This window comes from Astatotilapia calliptera, chromosome 3, assembly GCF_964374335.1.
Source record: "Astatotilapia calliptera chromosome 3, fAstCal68.1, whole genome shotgun sequence".
Lineage (NCBI taxonomy): Eukaryota > Metazoa > Chordata > Actinopteri > Cichliformes > Cichlidae > Astatotilapia > Astatotilapia calliptera.
The window spans coordinates 67,385,778-67,409,603 of NC_137424.1; the positions used below are offsets into that span (position 1 = coordinate 67,385,778).

The 23,826-nt window shown below is 41.1% G+C and overlaps 2 protein-coding genes and 1 long non-coding RNA gene across 3 annotated transcripts in view; 1 reads left to right on the forward strand and 2 right to left on the reverse strand.

Annotated features, from left to right (window-relative positions):
• Positions 1–23,826, reverse strand: part of LOC145425655 (uncharacterized) — a 178,318-nt gene that overhangs the window by 139,880 nt on the left and 14,612 nt on the right. The gene's annotated exons all lie outside the window — the stretch shown is intronic.
• Positions 8–8,267, reverse strand: LOC113019536 (antiviral innate immune response effector IFIT1-like). The gene is made up of 10 exons (XM_026163289.2): positions 8,148–8,267; positions 6,336–6,512; positions 5,511–5,700; positions 5,246–5,437; positions 4,843–5,070; positions 3,174–3,315; positions 2,978–3,104; positions 2,752–2,896; positions 1,382–1,429; positions 8–966 (listed from the first exon to the last, which is right to left on the reverse strand). Exons 1-10 carry the CDS (start codon positions 8,150–8,152, stop codon positions 754–756), a joined length of 1,467 nt encoding a protein of 488 aa, XP_026019074.2. The 5' UTR covers positions 8,153–8,267; the 3' UTR covers positions 8–753.
• Positions 8,485–14,407, forward strand: LOC113019537 (antiviral innate immune response effector IFIT1-like). The gene is made up of 10 exons (XM_026163290.2): positions 8,485–8,682; positions 9,118–9,294; positions 10,309–10,498; positions 10,580–10,771; positions 10,923–11,150; positions 11,828–11,969; positions 12,049–12,175; positions 12,263–12,404; positions 13,060–13,107; positions 13,760–14,407. The coding sequence occupies exons 1-10, from the start codon at positions 8,678–8,680 to the stop codon at positions 13,970–13,972; spliced, it is 1,464 nt and encodes a 487-aa protein (XP_026019075.2). The 5' UTR covers positions 8,485–8,677; the 3' UTR covers positions 13,973–14,407.

Here is a 23,826-nt window from a genome sequence, read left to right on the forward strand (position 1 = left end):
CAGCTGATCATGTTTTAGCTATCATGAACTTTATTTTAAATTATTTAAATCTAACATCAGTTATAAGGTTCATACAGACAACTCACTGTCTGTTATACTGACATGTTTTCAATTAAATCTGTAGCTCAAAATTACAGTAGAATCCACAACTTTACTGCTCCACACATCATCCAAAACTCCCCAGAAATGTTTTGTTCTGTGATCATATAAACACATCAAAGTTGCCCCATGTGAAAATACAGATTGCTGCCATTTTTAATCAGTAGGAGGAAAACTGTGTGAGAGAATATGGAAGTACTCATGTTACTGTTTAATATGCATAAACACTGTTACACTAAGTATTTCTACATCATTACTTCCAAAGTCTTGCATTTATTGAAGTGAGAAATCATCAGAAATTATGTCAAGTAAACTCAAAATGTCTCTACTTCTTTGTCACTTTAAGGGAAAATATCTTAAAACAAGAGCAACTGAGCAAGAATTTTATTAAAGGACCAAGACAAAGCATTTACACCACACACGATCACATTCACAAGTGCATCATCTCAGTGCCTTGGTGATATCGATTAACCTAATATGCAATTAAATAACTCATTTTAGGATTTAAAAGCTAAGAGATAAAATACATGTTGTAAAAGATTAATTGCATCCTGCTCTCTCTGAGTGTATCGCTCTCAAAACAAGATCACAAATACTTTTTGGCTCCTTGTAAGATTGTAAGTTAGTTATAGCCAGTTTTTGCAGTGATCCTGATTAATCAGAGGATGATCCCTGCAGCTCCAGGCGCAGCTCGCACAGAGCAGACAGGTACTCTTCATTGTCCTTGTCACAGTTCAGAGCTTTCTCATAAAACTCAGCAGCTCTCTTCCTGTCGCCCTCAGCTCTGGCCACCTGACCCAGCAGAGCGAGAGCTTCACCATCACCCCGATTCTTTGCCAGATGCCTGTCAGCGATCTGCTTCAGTTTCTGCGGGAAAAAAATAGAGGAACAATGAAAGATTAATTTATGTTCCAAAGAAGTAGATTCTGTTCATCTGGACGTAAAGTTTTCAGTGTGAGAAAACATTACATTATGCTTTAATTTAAAAAAAACCAATGTTTTACAATTTTACAACATTTTTTAGAAATGACAGGTGCACCATCCAAAGTGGGACTGATGCCACATCTCCTCACATGACCTAGTGACAGACAGAACAGCTGACAGTCACCAGTAGTTTTCAAAAATGAAGTTGAAAACAGTCCTCAGGAGCACAAGTAGGTGGTATTGAACAAAACATTTAAATCAAGCGAGGTTTGATATGAGGTTTTGCTCACACCGCACGAGTTAGTAACAACACTGAGTTTATATAACACGTAACCTTTGTTATGTCTCTAGTGCTCACCTTAGCACACTGTCTCCACTCATATTTTTTCAGTGGTATCAGCAGCCCCTGCAGAGAGAAAACAGCAGAAGACTATGGTGAAGATAAATCCATCCATACTAAGTTCATGTGGTGGATGTGAGCGGTAACATGTTTCATATTACTGCCCCGACACCTCCATCCTCCAAACAAGGCCTGTTAGTTTTTCTTCTTTCATTGTTCTTCTTGGGTTGAAACTAGAGATGATGATGGCACGATACCTCTTGTTTTAAGTCCGATACCGATATAAATTTGAAAATCTGCTGAAACCGATATGAATCCGATATTGTCTATTTTAAAATCAATAAAATTGTTTGTTTTTTTTCATATTTGCTGCATTTTGTATAAGTTCATACTCATGTTTAAAAAGCCAAAACACTAAAGCTATTATATTGTATTTGGATGCAAAAAAAACTGCACCCAAAATACTTCAGTTCAGCAATACTGAGCTTTTTACTTAAACCTTTAGCAGAACTTTAAAGTATTTAAAGTAATATTGAAAAGTAATTTAAAATGCAATTTTATGTAGATTTCAACTACTCTTTGGTTCTGAAAAAAAAAGAAGCGCAATATCAGCACAAAATAATTCAACAACTTAAAAAAAAACAGGTTGTAGAATGGACGCTTTTGTACTTAAAGCTGAACATAAATACACATCCATCCTGACAGTTTCTGTCACATTTAACCTGAGATTGAATTTTGTGCAATTTCTATACAAAACTTAACACGTATGAAAAAAGTGTTTTCATTGTTTTGTTGTTGTTGTTTTTCTTTCGAACCACAGAACTGTTTAGCCTGCAACACAGTTCTTTTCAAAGTAAAACTCGAGTCTATCCATTGTACGGTCAGACTTAGCAATGACAGATGTCCCAGCTTCATATATCGGTTGTTAAGCTTAACGTGGGAATGCTTTACAAACATTCAGAGATGAACTTACACACTTGCTTTATTTTTCTGGGATAGTTTGCTTGGAGATGAAATGCTGGTTTGTCAGCACGTAACGAGGCTCCAAATGCTTTCAGTGTGAAGTGACTCCAGACCGCCGACAGGTCTTGTACACAACAGTCACTCTATCACGTGACGCAAACTGCTCCAACATGATAAGGGGACCACCTGGGTTACACCATGTCGCAAGTTTTGTGAGGTGCTTTTGTGATATTTGATGGATTGGGTTACATTTTTAATTTCTACCCAATATCCGGTCCAGTAATTTAGGTCAGCATCAGCATCGCACTGATACCAATACTGTATTTTGGATCGGTCCATCCTCAGATGAACCATGGAACATTAAGAGGCAGCTGCATGTGTAACACTGTACATGCAGCTGGCATGTCTGGCACCTAGAAACTTACCTCTTTATAGTGAGCGATGGCTTGAGCCTCATTTTTTGTGTGATAATGATGAAAGTCACCGTAGTACTGATGAATAATCAGACAAACCCTTTTCTCCTTCAACTCTGGTAACTTCTCCAAGCAGTGCTTGAAAGTCTCCTCAGCCCTGAGAAACAACGAGATGTTTAGGAATTTACACCCAGAGGAAATAAAGGAGGAAATCGTGCAGCTTTGTTTAGACAAGCACCTGCTCAAATCCCCTTCCTCTGCGTACAACAGTGCCAGTTCAGCCAACGCCCGGACAAAGGATGGTTTCATCTCCACAGCTTCTTCAAGGTGACTAATACAGCAACGCCTCCACTTACCCTCCTCTTCTGTGGAGCATTAAAGGATGATTTGAGTTGTGTTGATTAAAGGATAACATGTTGTATATTTCTGTGTACCTGTGTTGCTGAAGGGCCCGCGGCGCTGTTCAGCAATTTTCTTCTGCTTGTAGCACAGAGCCAGCTGGTAGTTGAAGGAAGGTAATTGATCGCGCCTTCTCAGGCCTCGCTTAAACACAACAATAGCCTCATCCAGTCGATTCTGGAACAGATTTAAAAACACCAGTCAAATACAAATATATAAGGAGAGAGGCTAAGCCTACGCTTGAAGTCACTGAGGTGTTTGTTGGTGGGGTGATGTGATGTCACTGGTATAAATGAACTTGTTAAACTTGCTACAGTCCAATAACTCCATCTTGTCCTTTAGAATCTTTGTTCCAAAGCCATACTTGTCCCAAAATTTCATCTTGAAAATTGATGACTATGTCAAGGTTAAAAACTTGGGCGTGTGGTTCGACATGGTGCTCTCCTTCGAGTCCCATGTAAAAGAGACAACAAAGACTGCCTTTTATCATTTAAGGAACATACCCAAATTCAGACAACATTTATCAAGCAACACTGCAGAGGTCCGTCTCCATGCATTTGTGTCTTCACGTATCGATTATTGTAACGCTCTCCTTTCTGGGCTACCAAAGAAACGTTTTAGAGGTTTACAGATGGTGCAAAATGCAGCTCGGGTCCTCTACCAGAGGCCTGGGAGCTTGAGGGTCCTGCGCAGTATCTTAGCTGTTCCCAGGACTGCGCTCTTCTGGACAGAGATCTCCGATGTTGTTCCCGGGATCTGCTGGAGCCACTCGCCTAGCTTGGGAGTCACCGCACCTAGTGCTCCGATTACCACGGGGACCACCGTTACCTTCACCCTCCACATCCTCTCGAGCTCTTCTCTGAGCCCTTGGTATTTCTCCAGCTTCTCGTGTTCCTTCTTCCTGATATTGCTGTCATTCGGAACCGCTACATCGATCACTACGGCCGTCTTCTTCTGTTTGTCTACCACCACTATGTCCGGTTGGTTAGCCACCACCATTTTGTCCGTCTGTATCTGGAAGTCCCACAGGATCTTAGCTCGGTCATTCTCCACCACCCTAAGGGATGTCTCCCATTTGATATCAGGACTTCAAGGGCATATTCAGCACAGATGTTCCTGTACACTATGCCGGCCACTTGGTTATGGCGTTCCATGTATGCCTTGCCTGCTAGCATCTTGCACCCTGTTGTTATGTGCTGGATTGTCTCTGGAGCATCTTTACACAGCCTGCACCTGGGGTCTTGCCTGGTGTGATAGACCCCAGCTCACTAAAACCCTTTAAATTTGGGGCAAATTTTCTTGTGTGATTAAATGTGATTAATCAAGATTAATTAAGCACAAAACCTCTAATTAGTTAGATTAATTTTTTTAATTGAGTCCCACTCTGCCCGTCAGACTACTCAAAATGGAAAGCAGTGCTCTACCTGCACTGTGTATAGTGTAGTAGAGCACTGCTGGCTTCGACTGAGGATATTGTTGGGTGGTGGAAGTAATACTTTAAGGAGCTCCTTAATCCAACTGACACACCTTCAGTACAGGAAACAGAGTCTGGGGACGAAGGGAACAATTTGTCCATCACCGGGCGTGAGGTTATTGAGGCAGTAAATAATAAGGGCCTCAATAAGGCAGTTATTGAGGCCCTTACTGGGCCCAAGACCCAGTGAGCAGAAGTAAGAATTAATAAGACCAAAGTTGCAGACTTACCTGATTGAGTAAGTAATTTCCTGAGTGGCGAATGACATGAGGGTTATCAGGATCATTTTCTCGTGCTTTCTTCACCAGATCATCAGCCTCTTCATATTTCTTATAGGCCACCAGCTTCACGGCCAGCATGCACTGCAGAGCAGCGTTATTTGGGTTGATCTCCAATGCAAAGCGAAGCTGTTTGGTGGCTTTGGATTCCTCCCCGTCCTGTTTATTTTCTGCAAACCACTGCAGATGAGAATCTGGTTAGTCTACAGTTTATTTCACTTGAATAAAAAAATCAGTCATTGAAACTTCTAAAAATCATACTGACGCTGAAGCAACCGATGCCACTGAAGGAGCCTTAAGTTTATCATTTGGTGCTGTCTATCCAAATACTCTTCATTCTTATCATAAAACTGACCTGTTCTCTGCAAAAGAGGGCGATGGCGTAGCCGGCGTTCCACTCGGTGTCATGAGGCTGTACCTCAAGTGCTTTATGAAAACAGTCGATGGCTTTTGAGAGAGAAGACCTCGACACCTTGAAATAGGTCCAGGCTTGTTCCCCATACACCTCTGGAAGGAAACTTCCTGATGAACCAGTGGGATACTTCACCTGCAGAGGGAGAAGGAAGCGTCAGAGGTTCAACAGCAGTGATCATCATGTTTGATCTGATTGGTTTACATACCAGTATGTCCTCGACTCTCTGACAGTAGCTTTGTGACTGTGCAAAGTCTCCATCGTGATATTTCAGCCAGGCCATGTCTCCATATGTCACAATCAGCCGCTTCTCACTCTCATCACCGTATCTCTCCCTGATGGTCTTCTCTGATTGGTTTAAAAGTGACAGCGCTTCCTCTCGTTGATCCTGAAGATACCTGAGGACCAACAGGTCATCAACAGCTGTTCTACAACTGGTGTTTAACTACGAGGCATTTACAACACCTGACAAGAAACTTACTTGAGACTAACACTTGTTAATGATTCATTTAGGTTTTTATCTGAGGTTCATGACTCCAGGGTTAGATAATTACTGCATTTCCACCAGAAAAACAAGAGTCAAAACAAGCTTCAGGAAACAGATTTATATCAAGATTCTTAAAGAATCAGAAACTTCAGTCCAATACTCCAATAATGTTTCTCTTCATATTACATGTTTGTATTAAGGTTGAAATAATGAGGTAAACTTAAAGCAAGCGGACATTTTTCTTCTAGCTGTAGCTTTGCTATGCTGGTAGGTAACATTAGCAGAAGAAACACAGCTCAGGGTTGGATCTGATCCTGAAAACAAAACTATCTCTCTATCATTCAAATATAGATCCTGCTGTTTCCTTTGACGGTCAAATTTCTCTTTGGTCAGACGGACTTCAGTGAGAAAAACTGTCTTTCTTCTGGCTAATGTTAGTTCTTCTCTTTTTCTAGCAGAGTCCCAGAAATAAAAGCGTTGAGATTTGAATGAGCAGAATAAATCCACTTTAGCTTTTCCTTCATCAGACAGCTACAGAAACTGTACCTGAAATAAGCCAAGAGGCTGTAGGTGCAACTCTCTCCCTCATGCTGACGCTGATGAAAATCTATGTCGATCTGTAGTCGAGTGCTCAGGGTTTCCAGGTCCACGTCCAGGTCCAGATCCCAGGTGAAGTGACACTGCAACTGCTGCAGCCTGCTGAGCAGAGCGCTGCTACCTTCACTGTAAGAGAGTCACAAAGAAAACGCTGTGAGGAGCATCAGAGGGAGAGCATCAAACCAGGACTGGCTGAACCGAGGCTCACTCAGTGCTCTGACACGCCTGAGGATCCTGTTTGTACGACCAGCACATGTCAGCTCACCCAGACCTCCCAGCTCCTCTCATTGAGAAAATTCAGTTTGTGTGATCAACCAATCAGTGAAATCAGTGATGTGAAGCAGACCTGTGGTTTGAATCTCACACTGAGGAACAAGAAGAAACCTTAGATGTGGAGTGAGACACAAACACAGAGTTTGTGTTAGGGGACAGCTATTGTTGTGATACACAGGTTTGTACTTGTGGAATATTTTTGATATTGTTCTGTAAAATATTTTTGGATATGAGACCACACAATTTGTTCTCGTTTAACTCATTTGAGCACATTCCAGTGTTAAGATGTCTAGTTATTGTTAGTGGCATCAGTTGCTTGTGTTTTTCCAGTTACCAGTGTTCATGGTCTGGAATTAATATTGTTGAAGAGGTGAGCACTGAAGAAGGTAAACAGGAACATGGACTTGTGTGTACATGCTAGGTAGTTGTGAGCAAACAGGGCTTAAGTGTGTGGATTTTGGGAGGTTTAGGCTGGTAGTAGAATGAATGAAGTGCATTCCAAGCAGCACTAAGTGTGCAGCACTCTGTGCACTCCTCAGTGCAGTGCCATGCATTGCTCTCCAGGACCTGAGACTGTTTGCTTGACACTGTTCAGTCACTGTACAAAGACTCTATGCATGATCATGAAACAACAAATAAAAGGTTGACTGCACAAGAACTGAAGGGTCAGAGTCCTGAGGTTAAAGTGCAACCTGTGACAAGTAACAAGGGAGTCACCTCAAGATGATCCATCATCAACCTTTTTACTCATGTCTGAGTTTGAGAAGATAACGATGGGCGTCTCTAACTCGTCATTGTACTTTTGAACAATAATAAAATTCTGATTCATGTGTGAATTTACTGGATAGTTAAATATGCTCAATAATGATCAGAACATTATCTTTAAACACATATAATGTGAATGTCTCTCTCTCTCTCTCTCTCTCTCTCTCTCTGTGTGTGTGTGTGTGTGTGTGTGTGTGTGTGTGTGTGTGTGTGTGTGTGTGTGTGTGTGTGTGTGTGTGTGTGTGTGTGAGATAACAGACCATATTATTGTGGCTGTAAAAACAGTGATGTCATATCCAGTATCCGTTAATCAAACATTAACATTTCAAGAATATGAAACCAACGAGCAGCTCATTATAAAAACATATTTTTGTTTTTCTCGTTTAAATATTTATTATTACTCATTAATAAGACAAAAGTATTTCTTATTTGATTTATCAATTAAATAACTGATAGAATATTTGACTAATAAAATAATTGATTACTGCAGCACCAGTTATTATTTTCACATACAAGGTTTATAATTTGTTAATGTCCACTTTCTCCTCTTCCTCTGATATCAGTCCCGTTACACAGGTGGACAGACTGTGTTACTTTGTATCTCTCTGCGTGCACCTGAGCGCCAGGTAAGCTAAACTACTGCTGCATTTAAAGTCCATCAGGTGATAAATGTGTAATGTGTGATAAATGATCGATTATTGATCAGAGGTTTGGCAAACTGACCTCATGTTGGAGCAAACAGAGACCTCCTCCTCTTTAGACACAGCAAAGTGTTGACTGAACACGAAGAGTTCGTGGACCGATCTGTGAAGCTCTCACCTTTGTCACACAAACCACACACACTTCTCGTGGTGCCTTCAGGGCCTCGCTGAAAACAGGTAAAAGCCTGACGGCTCAGATCGCTCATCCTCTCCTGTCCTCTCGAGAACTTAATGGCCATAAATAGAAACTATGTTAGGAGACGGAAGGCGCATATTTAAGAAAGGAGGAAAGCTTTCCGACGAGAAGGCTGGGCTTTCTGTTTTATATGAGAGGTACTTGAAGGCACCACGAGGGGACGTTAGGTTTCGTTTCTGCATCTCAGCTGAGAGCGTCTCCAAAGATCACTGATCAGCCATTGATCTGTAAATGATTGATCTGAGGTCAGCGTTTCTCACTGAACGACCACTCAGTGACCGATCAGTCGGCGCATAATCGTTTCTTCATCTTCATCGGTGTGTACTCTGAGGAAGAGGAGGACTGTTTCCTGTAACATGACGTGAGTTCGCATTAGCTTCACAGCTGATTTCCGACTTTCGAAAACTACCCCAAATACTACACATATTGTCACTACTACTACTAGGCGAGGTGGTAGAAGTACTAGTGCAGTGGTTCTTAACCTTGTTGGAGGTACCGAACCCCACCAGCTTCATATGCGCATTCACTGAACCCCTCTTTAGTGAAAAATAAAATGTGATTTTTTTTACTGGTGCACAAAATGAGCCATGCATGTCATGGCGGAGGCTCTGCCGAACCCCTGAGACCGACTCACCGAACCCCTAGGGTTCGATCGAACCCAGGTTAAGAACCACTGTACTAGTGTTAAAAATACTCCAGTAAGAGCTGAAGTACAGATTAAAGTAAAAACAAACAAAGTGCAGTCTCTGACATGCAAAGGTAACTTAGTTTGTTTTTCTTTGTGATCCTCTTAAAGTGAAGGTAGCAGCGCTCTGCTCAGGAGGCTCCAGCAGCTGCAGTGTCACTTCACCTGGGATCTGAAGAAGGACGTGGACCTGAAGAACCTCAGCACTCGACTACAGGACCACATAAAACTGCAGCTCGGCCAGCGCGGGGCAGTGGCTCGATCATACAGCTTCTTGGCTTATGTCAGGTACAGTTTCCACAGCAGTGGGAAAAATTACTTTTGGGTAATTTAACTAATTTAACTACTGGCGAGATGCAACTGCCAGCAACATAGCAACAGGCTGATCTTGTCGGTGGGTAGGTGGGTGGGTAGGTAGGTAGGTAGGTAGGTAGATAGATAGATAGATAGATAGATAGAGTGGTTGTCCATGATGGAGAGCAGTTTGTTCAGTGACCTGTGACCCTCCATGTGTCAAACACCTCCAGATTCTAACCAATGATATTTCCAATCCGTAAGGATCCGTAAGGATTAGTTTGTTGATCCTGCTCCATCTCTGGCACTGATGATCGTGTGGATGAACCTAGTCACAGTTTTTTTTCCTCTGGAGGTCAACCACAATCTGTTTTGTCTTGCTGACATTCAAAGAGAGGAGATTTATTTTGGACCGCTTTACAAAGTTCCTCACAAGCTCCCTGTACTCCATAATACACCCAACCCCTGTAGTGTCATCAGGGAACTTCTGCAGGTAGCATGTTTAACTGTTACACTGGACGTCTGAGGAGCACAAGGTAAACAGAAATGGTGATAGGACTGCCCCCTCTGGTGCCCCAGTATCTATATCTAATATATATCTATATCTATACTAATCACCACAACAGACAAACTGAGACCTCTGTGACAGATAGTCAGCACTCCAGGAGACAGTAGAAGTGGTGATCCATGATATGAACTGATCTCAAACAGTATGGATTGTATCAGTCAGTTGTTGTGGCTGAATTTCCTGACAGTACCCACCTATCCTGTATGTGGGTACGATCTTAATATAAATCTGCCTCCTAAAACTTGTTTGCATGATTATTTTGGTGGAAATGCAGGTAGAGTATTTATCTTAACACCCATGGGGTCTAGAACCTTAGCTAAATGTCAACAAATAAAGACCTGCTGCAGGGCTGTTATTGAAGACCAGGCCAGGTGTAGACATCTGAAGTATGATTCCAGAAAAACATGATTTAATTATAAGCATGTGTTGATGGTCCTCAGGTATCTTCAGAATCAACGAGAGGAAGCGCTGTCACTTTTAAACCAATCAGAGGAGACCATCAGGGAGCGTCATGGGGATGAGAGTGAGAGGCGGCTCATTGTGACGTATGGAGACATGGCCTGGCTGAAATATCATGCTGGAGACTTTGCACAGTCACAAAGCTACTGTAAGAAAGTCGAGGACATACTGGTATGTACACCAATCAGATCAAATGTTATAGATCACATGCTTCTGAACCTCTGACTGCAGCTGAACCTTCTCCCTCTGCAGGTGAAGTATCCCACTGGTTCATCAGCAAGTCTCCTTCCAGAGGTCTACGGAGAACAAGCCTGGACCTACCTCAAGTTGTCAAAATCTTACTACTTACAAGCCGTTGACAGTTTTCGTAAAGCACTTGAGACACAGACTGATGACATTGAGTGGAACGCTGGCTACGCCATCGCCCTCTTTCGCACAGAAGAGGTCAGTTTTATAAGTTTGATATCAGTTAATAAATTTATTATGTTTATATTGTTCTAAAAAACAGCCAATTTATCAGTTTCTAAAAAAAAACCCCAGCAATTCATTGGGTTCTCAGCAGTTCACAGTAGACTAACCAGTTTCTCATCTGCAGTGGGTTTTAGAAAATTTACAGGAAACTGAGGAGCCTCCATCCATCAAACAGCTTCACTTTGCCCTGGAGCTCAACCCCGATGATGCTGTTCTGCAGTCCATGCTGGCCGTGAAGCTTGGAGCCTATAAGAAATACAAAGAGGCTGAGGGTCTGCTGAAGAAAGCACTGAAAACTGATCCTGATAACCCTCATGTCAGCCGCTACGTAGGAAAATACTTTCGTAATCATGTAAGTCTGAATGTAGGATATTGTAAATGCTTACTACTCATGCAACCACAGATAATGTGATTCTTCCAAGGTCATGTAATATAAGAGTCAGTGCACAGGTCCATGAAGATCTTTTATTTAAAGATGGTAAAGCATGCACCCTGACCCTACATCAGCTCCAAAGAAGGCTGTCAAAGATGTGCAGCTCTGTACATTTTAGCTTCCACGGAGATTTTAGATTATCTGTGATCGTTGTTAAAGACTAACTTGGCCTTTTCTTAAATGAGCCATGCTGGTTGGGCTGGGTTTCCCATTCTCTAATTCTGATCTGTTTCTGTCCTTTTATCTCTACTTTCACCTTCCTGAATTCTCCTGATTCAGAAATAGTAAAATCTTTATTATTTTATTCTGACCAGTGACCTGAATCAGGCTTGAGACTGAAAAGACAGATTACTAAAGTTTGTTATGCTTAATTTAGTGGTTCTGAGTTCCTTCCTTCAGTGAAGACAGAGGAAGTTAATGTTTCCACTAAATTGTTAGATTAGATTAGATTAGATTAGATGAAACTTTATTAATCCCTCGGCTGGGTTCCTCCGGGAGATTCAGTAATTGTTGAGGTGCTTCTTCCAGGATTGAGGCATTCTTCTTTAGTTTTTTTTACTAATTTTTGTGAAAATGACCATTAAATGTTGTTTCAGCATCAACTGGACGAGTCTATTGATATGTTGGAGCGAGCGTTGAAGAGGACCACCCAGTCATCTTTCATCCACCACCAGCTGGCGCTGTGCTACAAGAGGAAGAAGATTGCTGAGCAGAGCCACAAGCCCTTCAGCAACCAAAGTACGCTCAAACATACTGCATGTCTAAAGGTCCAGTTATCCCCAAACTCAGAGATAAACCATGATTTCTGGCTCCACAGGAGAGGTGCGGTGCTGGAGGCGCTGTTGTATTCGTGAATTTGAAATGGCTGTTAAGATAAAGCCGTCCTTTCATCTTGCGTGGGCTGACCTGGCACTGCTGTATGCAGAGGAAAGGAATTTCAGAAGGTACTCCTCTGTGGAAAGCAGCAGTGACTCCTGTCTTTTTGCTCGGCGCATGTTTGTCATCATCACGATCATCTCTTTGTTTCTCAGGGCAGAGGAGATTTTCCAGCAGTGCTTGGTGAAGTTACCAGAGTGTGATGAAAGCCTTTCTCAAGCTATCCATCAGCGCTTTGGTGACTTTCATTACCATCACAAAAGAAATGAAGCTCAAGCCATCGTTCACTACACCAAGGTTGGTTAAGAGGTGCTTGTACAGTACAGGAACATAAGTGTTTTTGGCCATTTCATTGTGGACGCGCAACCCTGTGAAAACGACTGAAAACGATAGTGTGGACGCAGAGTGTTTTCAGAAGAAAACGCCATTTCAAATCTATCCAGGCCAGTGTGGACGTTGCCTAAAAGAGTTTCACAGGCCTGAATGTGCGCTTGACGCCATTTATAATTCTTAACTTGTTTGATCTGCCGATCACCACAAACAAGCACAAGCAGAAATTCTGGACTTTTAACTGTGTTTTCAGTGTTACAGTTTTTACTGCTGATAAAAACCTCCCTTATGGCCATTCACACAAAGCAATTAGGTACTAAACAATGAAATGATCCTATTACAGATTTGCCTCTTTGTCACAGGTCCCTTTCTTTCATCATGTAGGAAACAGTTAAATATGTTTCACTGATCCGGCCCACTTACGATTAAAGTGGGCTGCATCTGGCCCACCATGTAAAATGAGTTTGACACCCCTGCTCTAAAATAGGAATTCAGGCTAAATGAGCCCAAATCCAGAGGGCCACATGGCAGTAAACAATCAGAACATACACACTCACACTTGAATGTTGTTAATGACAATCAGTTATATCTGTGTTATTAATCTGCCTCCTGTGCTCTGCAGGGTCTCCTGATACCACTGAAGAAATATGAGAAGAAACTCTGTGCTAAGGTGAGCGCTAAAGGTTATGTGATTAAAGTCTAATCAGTGGCTTATGGTCAAAATTTACTGAGACCAAGTCTCCTGTCTGCTGCACCTCTGGACCATTTTCATTAGCAGGATGTGAAGTCAGAGGGAGGCTAATCTGTCAGGTGGAAGCTTTCAGCTTCCAGGTGGTGGAAGATGATTTTAGACTCCTTCCTTTGCAGAAAACTTTGTATGTGATATTTGATTTGTCCATCAAAGGATTACTCCTTTATCTCTGTGTAGGGCCAAAATTCACTAACACAAACAAGGTGTTTGCGAGTATTTTGAGAAACCTCCCACCTGCTGAACAGGGACTGGCTCTCCTGCACCTTCATACAGACCCTGGCTGTAATCTGATAAAGCACACTCAGTGTACCTGTTTCCACACATCGTCTCAACACAGTACTGAGGGAGTGGAGTCTGGATTGTTTCCACAGCTGTCCTTTCTCTCACCTGCCAACCAGCATGAATCAGTCCTGTTCTGTGGTTTAAGGCTGGGAGCTGCTGTACTCATATGTCTTCAGTTAGACATTAAATATTTTTTTAATCCTGGTCTGAGAAAGTCACTGAAAATAAAAGTCAGTTTCTCTAAATCCACAGAAATTCATCTGTCTTTGTTCCTCCATCTTTCCTGCAGAAACTCAAGAAGATCGCTGAGAGACGTCTGTCAAGGAATCCGGGTGATGGCGAAGCTCTCGCTCTGCTGGGTCAGGTGGCCAGAGCTGAGGGCAACAGGAAGGAAGCTGCTGATTTTTATGAGAAAGCTCTGAACTGTGACAAGGACAATGAAGAGTACCTGTCTGCTCTGTGCGAGCTGCGCCTGGAACTGCAGGGATCATCCTCTGATTAATCAGGATCAATGCACCGCTGTTACATCATACTTCAGCCCGCTGAATGTGGACTTGATCCATGTGCTTTCAGAACTGCACAACCTTAACAAATGGGCCCTTCATACCTTTCTGTTAGGTATTAAATTATAAACCATGAAGAAGTTTATGTCCAGGTCTCTGCTCAGATACACTTTTACATATTAATTTAAACTGTTACAAAGAAAACCATTTCTGTTGATTTTAATAAAAATGAAGCTAGCAGGGTTCAAATTTGAGTAAGCGGGTCAAAGATTGTAGATTAACACATAAAATCTCAGATCACTTTTCAGGTTCACATATTTTCTGTGTTTTTACATGTCTGTAATGTTTGTTATATACTTGTAACAGCAGGTCAGTGCTAGCATCACAAGCAGCTGAGGGATGTGATGTCATCATAAAAAAAGAGATTTCAGGGTCATGAGAGTCATTTTCTATTTTAAATAATATTTTCATCTTTTACCTTTAACAAAAAATGTGTACAGGCAGAGGTCACTGTGACTCTGGATCTACAGCTGATGCTCGGCATCTTCCAGATGTTCCAGCTGTGCTTCACATTAAGAAATGAAACCTTTTCTAACTTTATTTAAACACGTCCATGTGAACAAGGCTCTGCAGCTTACCTGTGAGCCACCTTCTCACAGGGGTTACACTCACACATCATCACATCATTTAGGACACTTAAAGCTGCAGTTCACCTGAACCTTACCTGGACAACTGAGTATGTGTGAACACAGGATACATGAGTGTTACAGTATTATAACGTTTCAGTCAGAATATTCTGAAAATTATAGAGGAATCTTACCACACACTCACACAGGTTACCTTGTAATATTGATCCAACCGAGAATATCAGGCAACCATCAACATCATAGTGGTGAAAGAAGAAGTTTGTGAAAGAGCAAACAAGCTTGTGGCTTTACAGCGCTTTAAAGTGCTGTTAGCTGTTTTAGTGTTGCTGACAGTGAAGACAGCAAGGTAGGTGAGTGCTGTGTTAGGAGGGGAGGCTGGGTGCCTATATTAGGGTTAGAGTCAGGGTAGAGAGGGACTGGGATTAGTAACTGTGTCCCTGTTGCTGTCCCCTATCATAACCTCCAATGAATTACAGTAGTCCAGCCTGGAAGTAATAAATGCATGAACTAGTTTTTCAGCGTCACTCTGAGACAGGATGTTTCTAATTTTAGAGATGTTGCACAAATGGAAGAAAGCAGTCTTACATATTTGTTTAATGTGTGCATTGAAGGACATGTCCTGGTCAAAAATGACTCCAAGGTTCCTCACAGTGTTACTGGAGGCCAAGGTAATGCCATCCAGAGTAAGAATCTGGTTAGATACCATAGTTCTAAGATTTTCAGGGCTGAGTACTAGGGGTGCAACAATACTCGTATCGATATTGAACCGTTCGATACAGTGCTTTCGGTTCGGTACGCATATGTATGAACAATACAAAATTTTTAATTTATTTTATCAACTTTTCTTCTGACGATGCTGTCTGTGTTGAGCGCTCAGTGAATCTGCGTTCGACTACTCCGCCTAGGCTGCACTGTCGAGTGCAGATCCACTGAGCGCAGCGCAAGCTAGCAAGACAGAAGCTAAGCTCTCATTGCAACATGGCAAATTGAACCTCCCCCACCCTCATTCAGATCTGGCGTTTGGAACTATTTTGGTTTTCATGTGAAGCATGACCCTGAAGGTAAGCGCGTCATGGACAAAAGTAAAATAGTATGTTGGATGTGCCACGCAATGCTCAATTGGTGGGAACTACTGCGTTAGCGCAGCTAGCTTATTAACGTGTTGACGCCCCCCAGCCCCCCAGGGCGATCCGCGGTAACTCGTTAACGGAGATTTGCCGCGTTGTGGCTTTAACGTCATTTTAACGAGATTAATGCTGGCAGCACTAGTGGGAACACAACAAATATGACGGCACATTTACACTGGCATCATCCTAGTGCAAAGACAAGTGGAAGCAGACAAAAGCAACAAGCATGCATGCTACAAACTTTACCAGAGTCATTTAGACAGCCGTTAGCACACAATTCTCCTTATGGGGACCTGATATGTTTAATATGCTGCTGAGAATATAGCCCAGAAGAAGCGTATAGTATAGCTTTTATTTTGGAAAGAGCCATTTCTCTGTAATAAACTCTCTTTTCCAAAGATGAGTGATTTCTCTATCAGACAGATTTTTTTTTTTTTATTTTGTTGTTTCAGCAACATTAAATTTAAAAAATTGTACTTTTGAGTTAAAATATATATTTATAATTTTAATAAATGACAAATTAAAAAGGCATGAACATTTTTTGTATCGAAAAAATATTGAACCGTTACACCAAAGCATCGAACCGAACCGTGAATTTTGTGTATTGTTGCACCCCTACTGAGTACAATTACCTCAGTTTTGTCTGAATTAAGAAGCAGAGAGTTATATTTTTAAAAACCTGAATAATCTTTATTTTCATAATTTCAGACCAGACCAGTTTAACAAAGATGTGGCAGTGGCACACATTCAAAAGACAAATTAAATTCACAACCAAAGAAAACTCAAGTTTTGTCAAAATACACATTTTGTAACACTTTTTGAAAAAATTAGCAAAATGAAATATTGAAAAAAACAAAAAAACAAAACCACTTTGCTAACACAAAGGTAGACAGCCACTCATGGATTTGGACTCTGAGAGCATTGCCCTTTGCTGTCAGCAGTTACATTACTCAAAGTGTTCACTGACAGATCGATTAATATGAGTGTCCCAGCACTGCAGTGAAAATGAAACCTAATTTTTACTACATAAAAGAGAAAGCCATCATGAAATTTGCAGATGACACCACCATCATCGGCTGCATTTCTGATGGAGATGAGGCCGCATACAGTGCAGAGGTGAGAGCCCCGACATCAACTTGCTGCTTAACATCAGCAAAACCAAGGAGCTCATTGTGGATTACAGGAGACTGCAGAGAGGAGGCCACACCTCCATCCACATCGAAGGAGCAGAGGTGGAGAGACTCAGCTGCTTCAGATTCCTGGGCATCAACATCAGCGAGGATCTGAGCTGGTCACACCATGTTGGTGTGATCACAAAAGCAGCGAGACAGGAGCTCTTCTGCCTACAGCGCCTGAGAAGATTCGGCATGAACCCCAGAATACTTACAAACTTCTACAGAGCCACCATTGAAAGTATTCTGACTGGCTGCATCACCACCTGCTACGGCAGCTGTAATGCTCTGAATCTCTGCAGAGGGTGGTGAGATAAGCACAGCGCATCACCAGGACTGAACTGCCAGCCATGCAGGATCTTTACAGACAGCGCTGCGTGAGGAAGACGCAGCAGATCCTCTTTGATCCCAGCCACAGACTTTTCACACTCCTGCCGTCTGGAAGGTGATACAGAAGCATTCAGGCCCGCACTACCAGACAAAGAGACAGTTTTTACCCACAAGCCATCAGACTTTTGAACTGCTGACATTCTATACACACCATTATGCACTCACTGCAACTACTGGACTCTACACACTGTCACTTTAAACCACTTTAAACTCTCACTGCACAAGTTTGTTTTTGCACAACTGTAAATACAAAACTGTGAATACCAAACAATTGTCTCAAATTCTCTTAATATTAATACTTTAGTGTTTTTGTGATGGCCAAACCCATAGTTGCCACACTGTAAAGTCGGTAACTCTTGTATTTTCAATCCTTTGTTAGAACACAATAAGTTATTGTGTTGTCAATAACACACTTTAGTTTCCAATAAGTTTATTGATTGGTTTGGATACATTTGTTCTATTTGTAAGCGTGCACATTTAGTTTACTTAGGTATTCATACCAGTTCATTACTTTGATTTTTGACTAACCTTTGTTTCTTTTACTACTTATCTGCCATGATATAACGAGTTGCCAGACAAAAGGTGGTGGCCAGGGTTTGAAACTATTAAAAGCAAAGAGGGATAAGTGGATCGCACCACCATTTCCTGTTGAAATGTAGAATGCGTGTTTTCTTTCATTAAAAACAAAGTATTTGTATTTAATTAAATATTGAGTTTGCCCATATGGAAAAGAAATAGTAAAAACATATATGATTTACTCATGAAAGTGGCCACTTTCTCATTACTTTCATACATTGTTTTAGTAAGTATCCAAAACATACAAGTTTCATTATATAATTTTTCAAGGGATCTTATATCTGTTTTCACTTTTGTATGCGTTTCATACAAGTTTCATACAAGACAGATACAAACTTTATAAGATTTATATATATCTTTTCCATATGGGTGGGGTTTAGTAGTTTTGATTTTCTTCTTTGATGTTTAGTTTATTAATAAACCAGACTGTAGTGTTTGTATTGTTTGTTTACAATTGTGTTTTGTTTAGTTATCCCTCCTGTGTTATAGTGGTCTGATCAGCCATTATATATATATACCAGGGATCCCCAATTCCAGGCCTCCAGGGCCGGTGTCCTGCAGGTTCTAGATCTCACCCTGGGTCAACACACCTGAATCAAATGATTAGTTCATTACCAGGCCTCTGGAGAACTTCAAGACATGTTGAGGGGGTAATTTAGCCATTTAAATCAGCTGTGATGGATCAAGGACACATGTAAAACCTGCAGGACACTGGCCTTCAAGGCCTGGGTTTGGGGACCCCTGATATATACCCTTGTGTGTCAGTTCATGTTTAGATCATTTATGTTTGTTAGGGCAGTCATTTGGTTTTGGAGTTCAGTTTTGTTTCTTTGACCTCTTTTCTGAGCTCAAATGTATTACTTTTGCAAATATAATTTTTGGGTTAAATAAATGGCAACCCTATTTTTCCAATAATTCCTGTGACTCTTCCTACTTTTTCAACTCGGTCCATCACAGTTTTGTTAGTTATTTTTAGTTTTATTATTATTATGGTTATTTTCTTCTTTAATACAACTACACACTCATATATATTTTCATGTAAAGCTGATGAGCACGAGCAAAGGAATTTCATTACAGGTAAATGTGGCTGCACTGTTTATCTGTGCATGACAATAACAACGTGATTTGACAGGAAAGTGTAGTCCAAAGAAACACATTAGATTTCCACTATCACTATAGGGTCTGTGTTCTCCACTTGCTGTTGCTGAAGAAAAAACCAAGAGGGTTTGTTGTGTGTTTGTTTGCACTGACGCAACAGGATTTCAATCACTTGAAGTCAACAAGTACTTATACCTTGTAACTGAGTGGTGTGTAAAGTTACAAGACTGCAAAAAGGCTCAATAATGATGGTATATAAAAACTCAAGCTGAATCATATCTGCTTTTTTCCACGTCGGTTCAGCTGTTTCCCCTAATGGAGTGTTATAGCCACAAAAAGAAAAAAAAAATTGTTTAATTGAAAAGTTTGAGGTTAACCTAAAAAAATACTGTTTTGAGAATAAAGTCAAAAACAAGAAAAACTGTCACAATGCTACACCCTCTATGAGTTACTGAAAATTACTTCAGAATGAGTTTTAATAACAGTAAAAAAAAATTTTTTTTTTCTGGTGATGAGTGTACTTTTTATCATGTTGCCTCATATGATGCCCTAATACTCTTTGTTACACTGACAGAAAAGAAACCAGTTTGAAGTAGTGATGGGATTTCTGGCTCTTTTTAGAGATCCGGCTCTTTCGGTTCGGCTCACTAAAAAGAGCCGGCTCTTTCGGCTCTGAACCGGCTCTTCAGGTTGTTTTGTTGCTTTAATTAATTTATTATTAACAATAATATAAAATTATGCACAAAAGAAATTACTAATGTAAAAAAAAAAAAAAGCGGTTTTATTTATATATGTTTATATATAAATATATGCGGTGGCCCCTAGAGACAAAACATGTACAAACTCCAAAACACATTTCTAGCATGAACTGAACTTCCAAAACAGAGCTACCTAGATCACTTAAATTACACAGTTGAAAGCATATGTGTATTGTTTGTGTATTTATACACAAGCATTCATATATAGTCAAATAATTTAAAAAAACAACGTTCATTTACCTGTTATTACCACACACCAAATTCGGTCGTTGGTACTTGCTGGCTTGTGTAGCCACTAGGTAACAAAAGCTCAACACTGCCCCTAGCATCCTGGAGCACTTCTGTTGTCTTTTGTACGTGTTTTGAGTTTCTATGTGCTTCTGAGTTTTTACGTGTTTTGGAGTTTGTACGTGCTTCAGGGTTTGTACGTGTTTTTATGTGTTTTGGAGTTTTTACGTGTTTTACATGTTTTTACGTGTTTTTACGTGTTTTGGAGTTTGTACGTGCTTCAGGGTTTGTATGTGCTTCAGAGTTCGTACGTGATTTGAAGTTTGTATGTGCTTTGTCTCTAGGGGCCACCGTAAATATATTTTTATTTATTCACTCCACATAAAATGTAATAAATAAATCATATAATACAAAAAACAACTATTCACATTTCAACTTTTAACTATTTAAATTTTCAGCTTTTTCCTTTTACAAATTTAAAGTGAAACAACACAAAACACTGCAAACCACAACACAATTAAATATAAATTATAATATGAAAACAAAAAGAAGATGCATATTCTCTGTCATATGGGCCTGCATGAATAAACTTTCTGAATCCTTTATCATCTGCAACTGAAAATAGTTGTGGATGATTACTATACCTTTCTAATGTGACGTTGTTGTCCCTGGCTCTCTTTCTCTGTCTTTTCCTCCTGCTCTGTTCCTGTGCAACTGAGTGTAACTACTATGGAATCAGAACGATGCCACCGACAAAAATATTGAAACCGAAAAAAAATATTGTAACTGAAATAAATGTACTGAAAAATCTTGTATTGAAACCGAAAAAAAAAAATTGATAGTGAAAAAAAATTAATTGAAACTGTAATTTTTTTGTTTTCGCTTACAATTTTTTTTTTTCGGTTTCAATCCATTTTTTTCCGGTTTCAAACCATTTTTCAGTTTCACTCTGCTGGCACTGTTTTGGCGTCGGGGGGCGCGCTGAGGGGGGGGGATTCCGACCCGCATGTATTTGCATATATTATAATAATGCTGACCAATGACTGGAGAAAACACTGACGACGCGGCTGCGGTCACGGACAAACTCGCATGTGTCTGTTAAGGAATGGCAGATGCCGAGAGGTCCAGCGTTTACATTACCGACTATTTCAAAGTGACAGCCTGAGGTGTTCTTCAGTAAATTGGACTACCGGACAGGAGGACCTGAGGCCCCACCGCATTATTTTTGGTAAGTTAAATGTGTTTGTAAGCTAATCCATAATTTAGGTCCTTAGCTAGCTACCTAAGGACCTAGCTAGCTAAAATGAGCACTCGGCTGTCGGGGAAACTTGTTTTGTAAAGTTCGTTTAGCTAACCCGTGCAGGTGAATGAATTTACCCTGACTAAAGAAATCAAGAGAAACGCACCGGGCTGTTCAGTGACTAACCACGTGTAACAAGTGTCACCTGGCAGTTTGTTGCTTTCTGCCAGGTGATTGGCTGAAGAGCTGTGAAAAGGTAGTGGGTGTGTGGGGTGAAGTCAGCGCTCTTCTGTGGAAAAAACCAGAGGCAATTAATTCACTCAGGTGTGAGTGGGTATACTGTCGTGTGACCACGAATTTTAATAGAAGAATTGATCAAGCCCTAGATCGACTGCGCGCAGGGAAACTGATCAATATTCTGTGCTGTTTCTGCTGTCCTTTTTTCGTTCTTTTGATTGATTTGTAATTTTGTTTTGGTTAGTCCGTCCAGCCGTAAAGGCGGTTATTGATTGAGAGTAAGTTGTGTAAGGGCGGACTAACCTCCTTTTTGTTTGTTTTTTTGTTTAATTGTTTGTGCCACTTCCCTTTTTCTCCCAGATCACAGGCCATACATAGCACTGATTCCCAGCTGCACTGAGACCCGAATTGTTTACAGTGTGTGCCACGATTGCAGTGTCGCTAAGCGGGGTGTGACGGGTTGCAGTGTTGTTATTTTCGCACAGTTTGTGTGGTAAGTCTCATGTGCAGCTGGGATATCAGCAGGATGTGTTGTAAGTCCTGTCTGGAAATGACTGGGAATTATTATGTCTAACTTATGTAATAAATAAACGATTAATTTATTTCTTTGCCCGGTTTACTCATCCCTTGTCCTCGGTTACATTTTGGCGTTGTTACGAACAGGATTCAAGGGAGTGGCCATTTTGTTTTGTTATTTTGTAAGGACAGCAGGGACAGGTTTGTAAGATTGGAGAGAAGGAGCAGCCAGGTCTCGATCGCCATCATGGAGGGAAGTGTTAGGTGTGGCTGTGTGCAGACAGGAATAGGACCCAAGGTGCAGACTCCGGAGACAGTCGTGAACTCAAAAAGGCTTTAATTTGGTACTCAAAATATAACATAACTGAAAAAACTCAAAACAAACTTAAACTGGAGGAATGACAGAACACACAGCTAGGAAAACGGTAGATCGCGACACGGACACAGAGAAACACAGGGCTTAAATACACAGAGGGAGCAATCAGGGAATGGGTAACAGGAGGGAAACACAGCTGGGGCAAATCAGGCCTAACGAGACAAGGGGAAGCAAAACCAGACACATTAACATCAGACATGGACTTTCAAAGTAAAACAGGAAACACATAACACAAACTGAACAAAGACACAGACTCGCACGCACTGCAACAGAGGGAACAGAGACGTGGGACCAGGGCAGACACTGACTGGACACGGGGATATAGCCACTAAGGACACACAGAGACGCGAACTAGACAAGGGGATACAGCTGACAGGGGAGACAGAGCAGCTAGAGAAGACAGAGACATAAACTATAAGACAGAACTCAAAGAAACCAAAGACTAGAAAGTATAAATAATATAATAAACTCAAAACCCCTGGGTCAACGACCCAGGCATCCTAACAGGAAGCGAGCAACAAACAATGGCCCAACGTATACAGGAGTTGGAGAATGAACTTAGAGACTTGAAAACAGCATCTGTGGATACAGAGAGACCCTCTACATCAACAGGAGCTACAGGAAGTGAATCAGAGACTGTGAGACCCAATCCTGTGGTATATGTACAACAGGATAGAAAGTTGCCAACATTTTCAGGGAAGTTGGACAATATGGGCTCACTGACTCTAGATGAGTGGATTGAGCAAATGAGAGACTTTGTGCGCACGAGAGGCAGAACAGAAAAAGAGCAAGCTCAAATTATTTTTAACCATTTAGAGGGTACTGCACGCACTGAGATAAAGTTTTTGCCAAAGGAACAGAAAGAAAATGTTGAGAAAATTTTTGATACACTGAAAGAAATGTACAGCTGCTTAGACTCCCACATTTCTTTGCAACGCAGATTTTTCAATCGTAAACAATTAGAAGGCGAGTCCTTAATTGACTTTTCTCATTCTTTGATGGCCTTAATGGACCAGATTATTAAAACGGATGAGGAAGCCGCAAGAAAAGCTTCAAAAGATCTGCGTGATCAATTTTGTGATGGTGTTAGAGATCAGACATTGAGGATCAGGCTGAGAGATTTGATTAATGCCAATCCACAGTGGACGATTCGTGAGGCGAGAGCCGAAGCGACCAGGTGGATGGGACAGTATGAGAATCAGCCTTTTAGGTCTAGATATAATCAGTCTGTTTCAGTCTCTGCAGATATGCAAGCTTCTTGTGAAAGTGTAGATTTTAGAACATCAGAATATGCTGAGTTGGTGTCCCTTTTTAAAGCCCAACAGACACAATTAGAGTTGGTCATTAAGGCATTAAACCCACAGGAGGTGGCTGCTTCTAGCAATCACACTTCTCGACGTAGAAGGACGGTGAATGGTAAACCCATTTGTTTTAGGTGTGAGCAAATTGGACATATTGCCCGATTTTGCCCGACATTACCCAATTCTG

Coding starts and splice junctions, on each gene's coding strand:
- LOC113019536 (XM_026163289.2), bottom strand. Junction 5,438..5,510: donor AGAGAGTCGAGGACATACTG/GTATGTAAACCA, acceptor CTCCCTCTGCAG/GTGAAGTATCCCACTGGTTC. Junction 967..1,381: donor AGTGGAGACAGTGTGCTAAG/GTGAGCACTAGA, acceptor TTTTTCCCGCAG/AAACTGAAGCAGATCGCTGA.
- LOC113019537 (XM_026163290.2), top strand. Junction 10,772..10,922: donor CCCTCTTTCGCACAGAAGAG/GTCAGTTTTATA, acceptor TCTCATCTGCAG/TGGGTTTTAGAAAATTTACA. Junction 12,405..13,059: donor CCATCGTTCACTACACCAAG/GTTGGTTAAGAG, acceptor TGTGCTCTGCAG/GGTCTCCTGATACCACTGAA.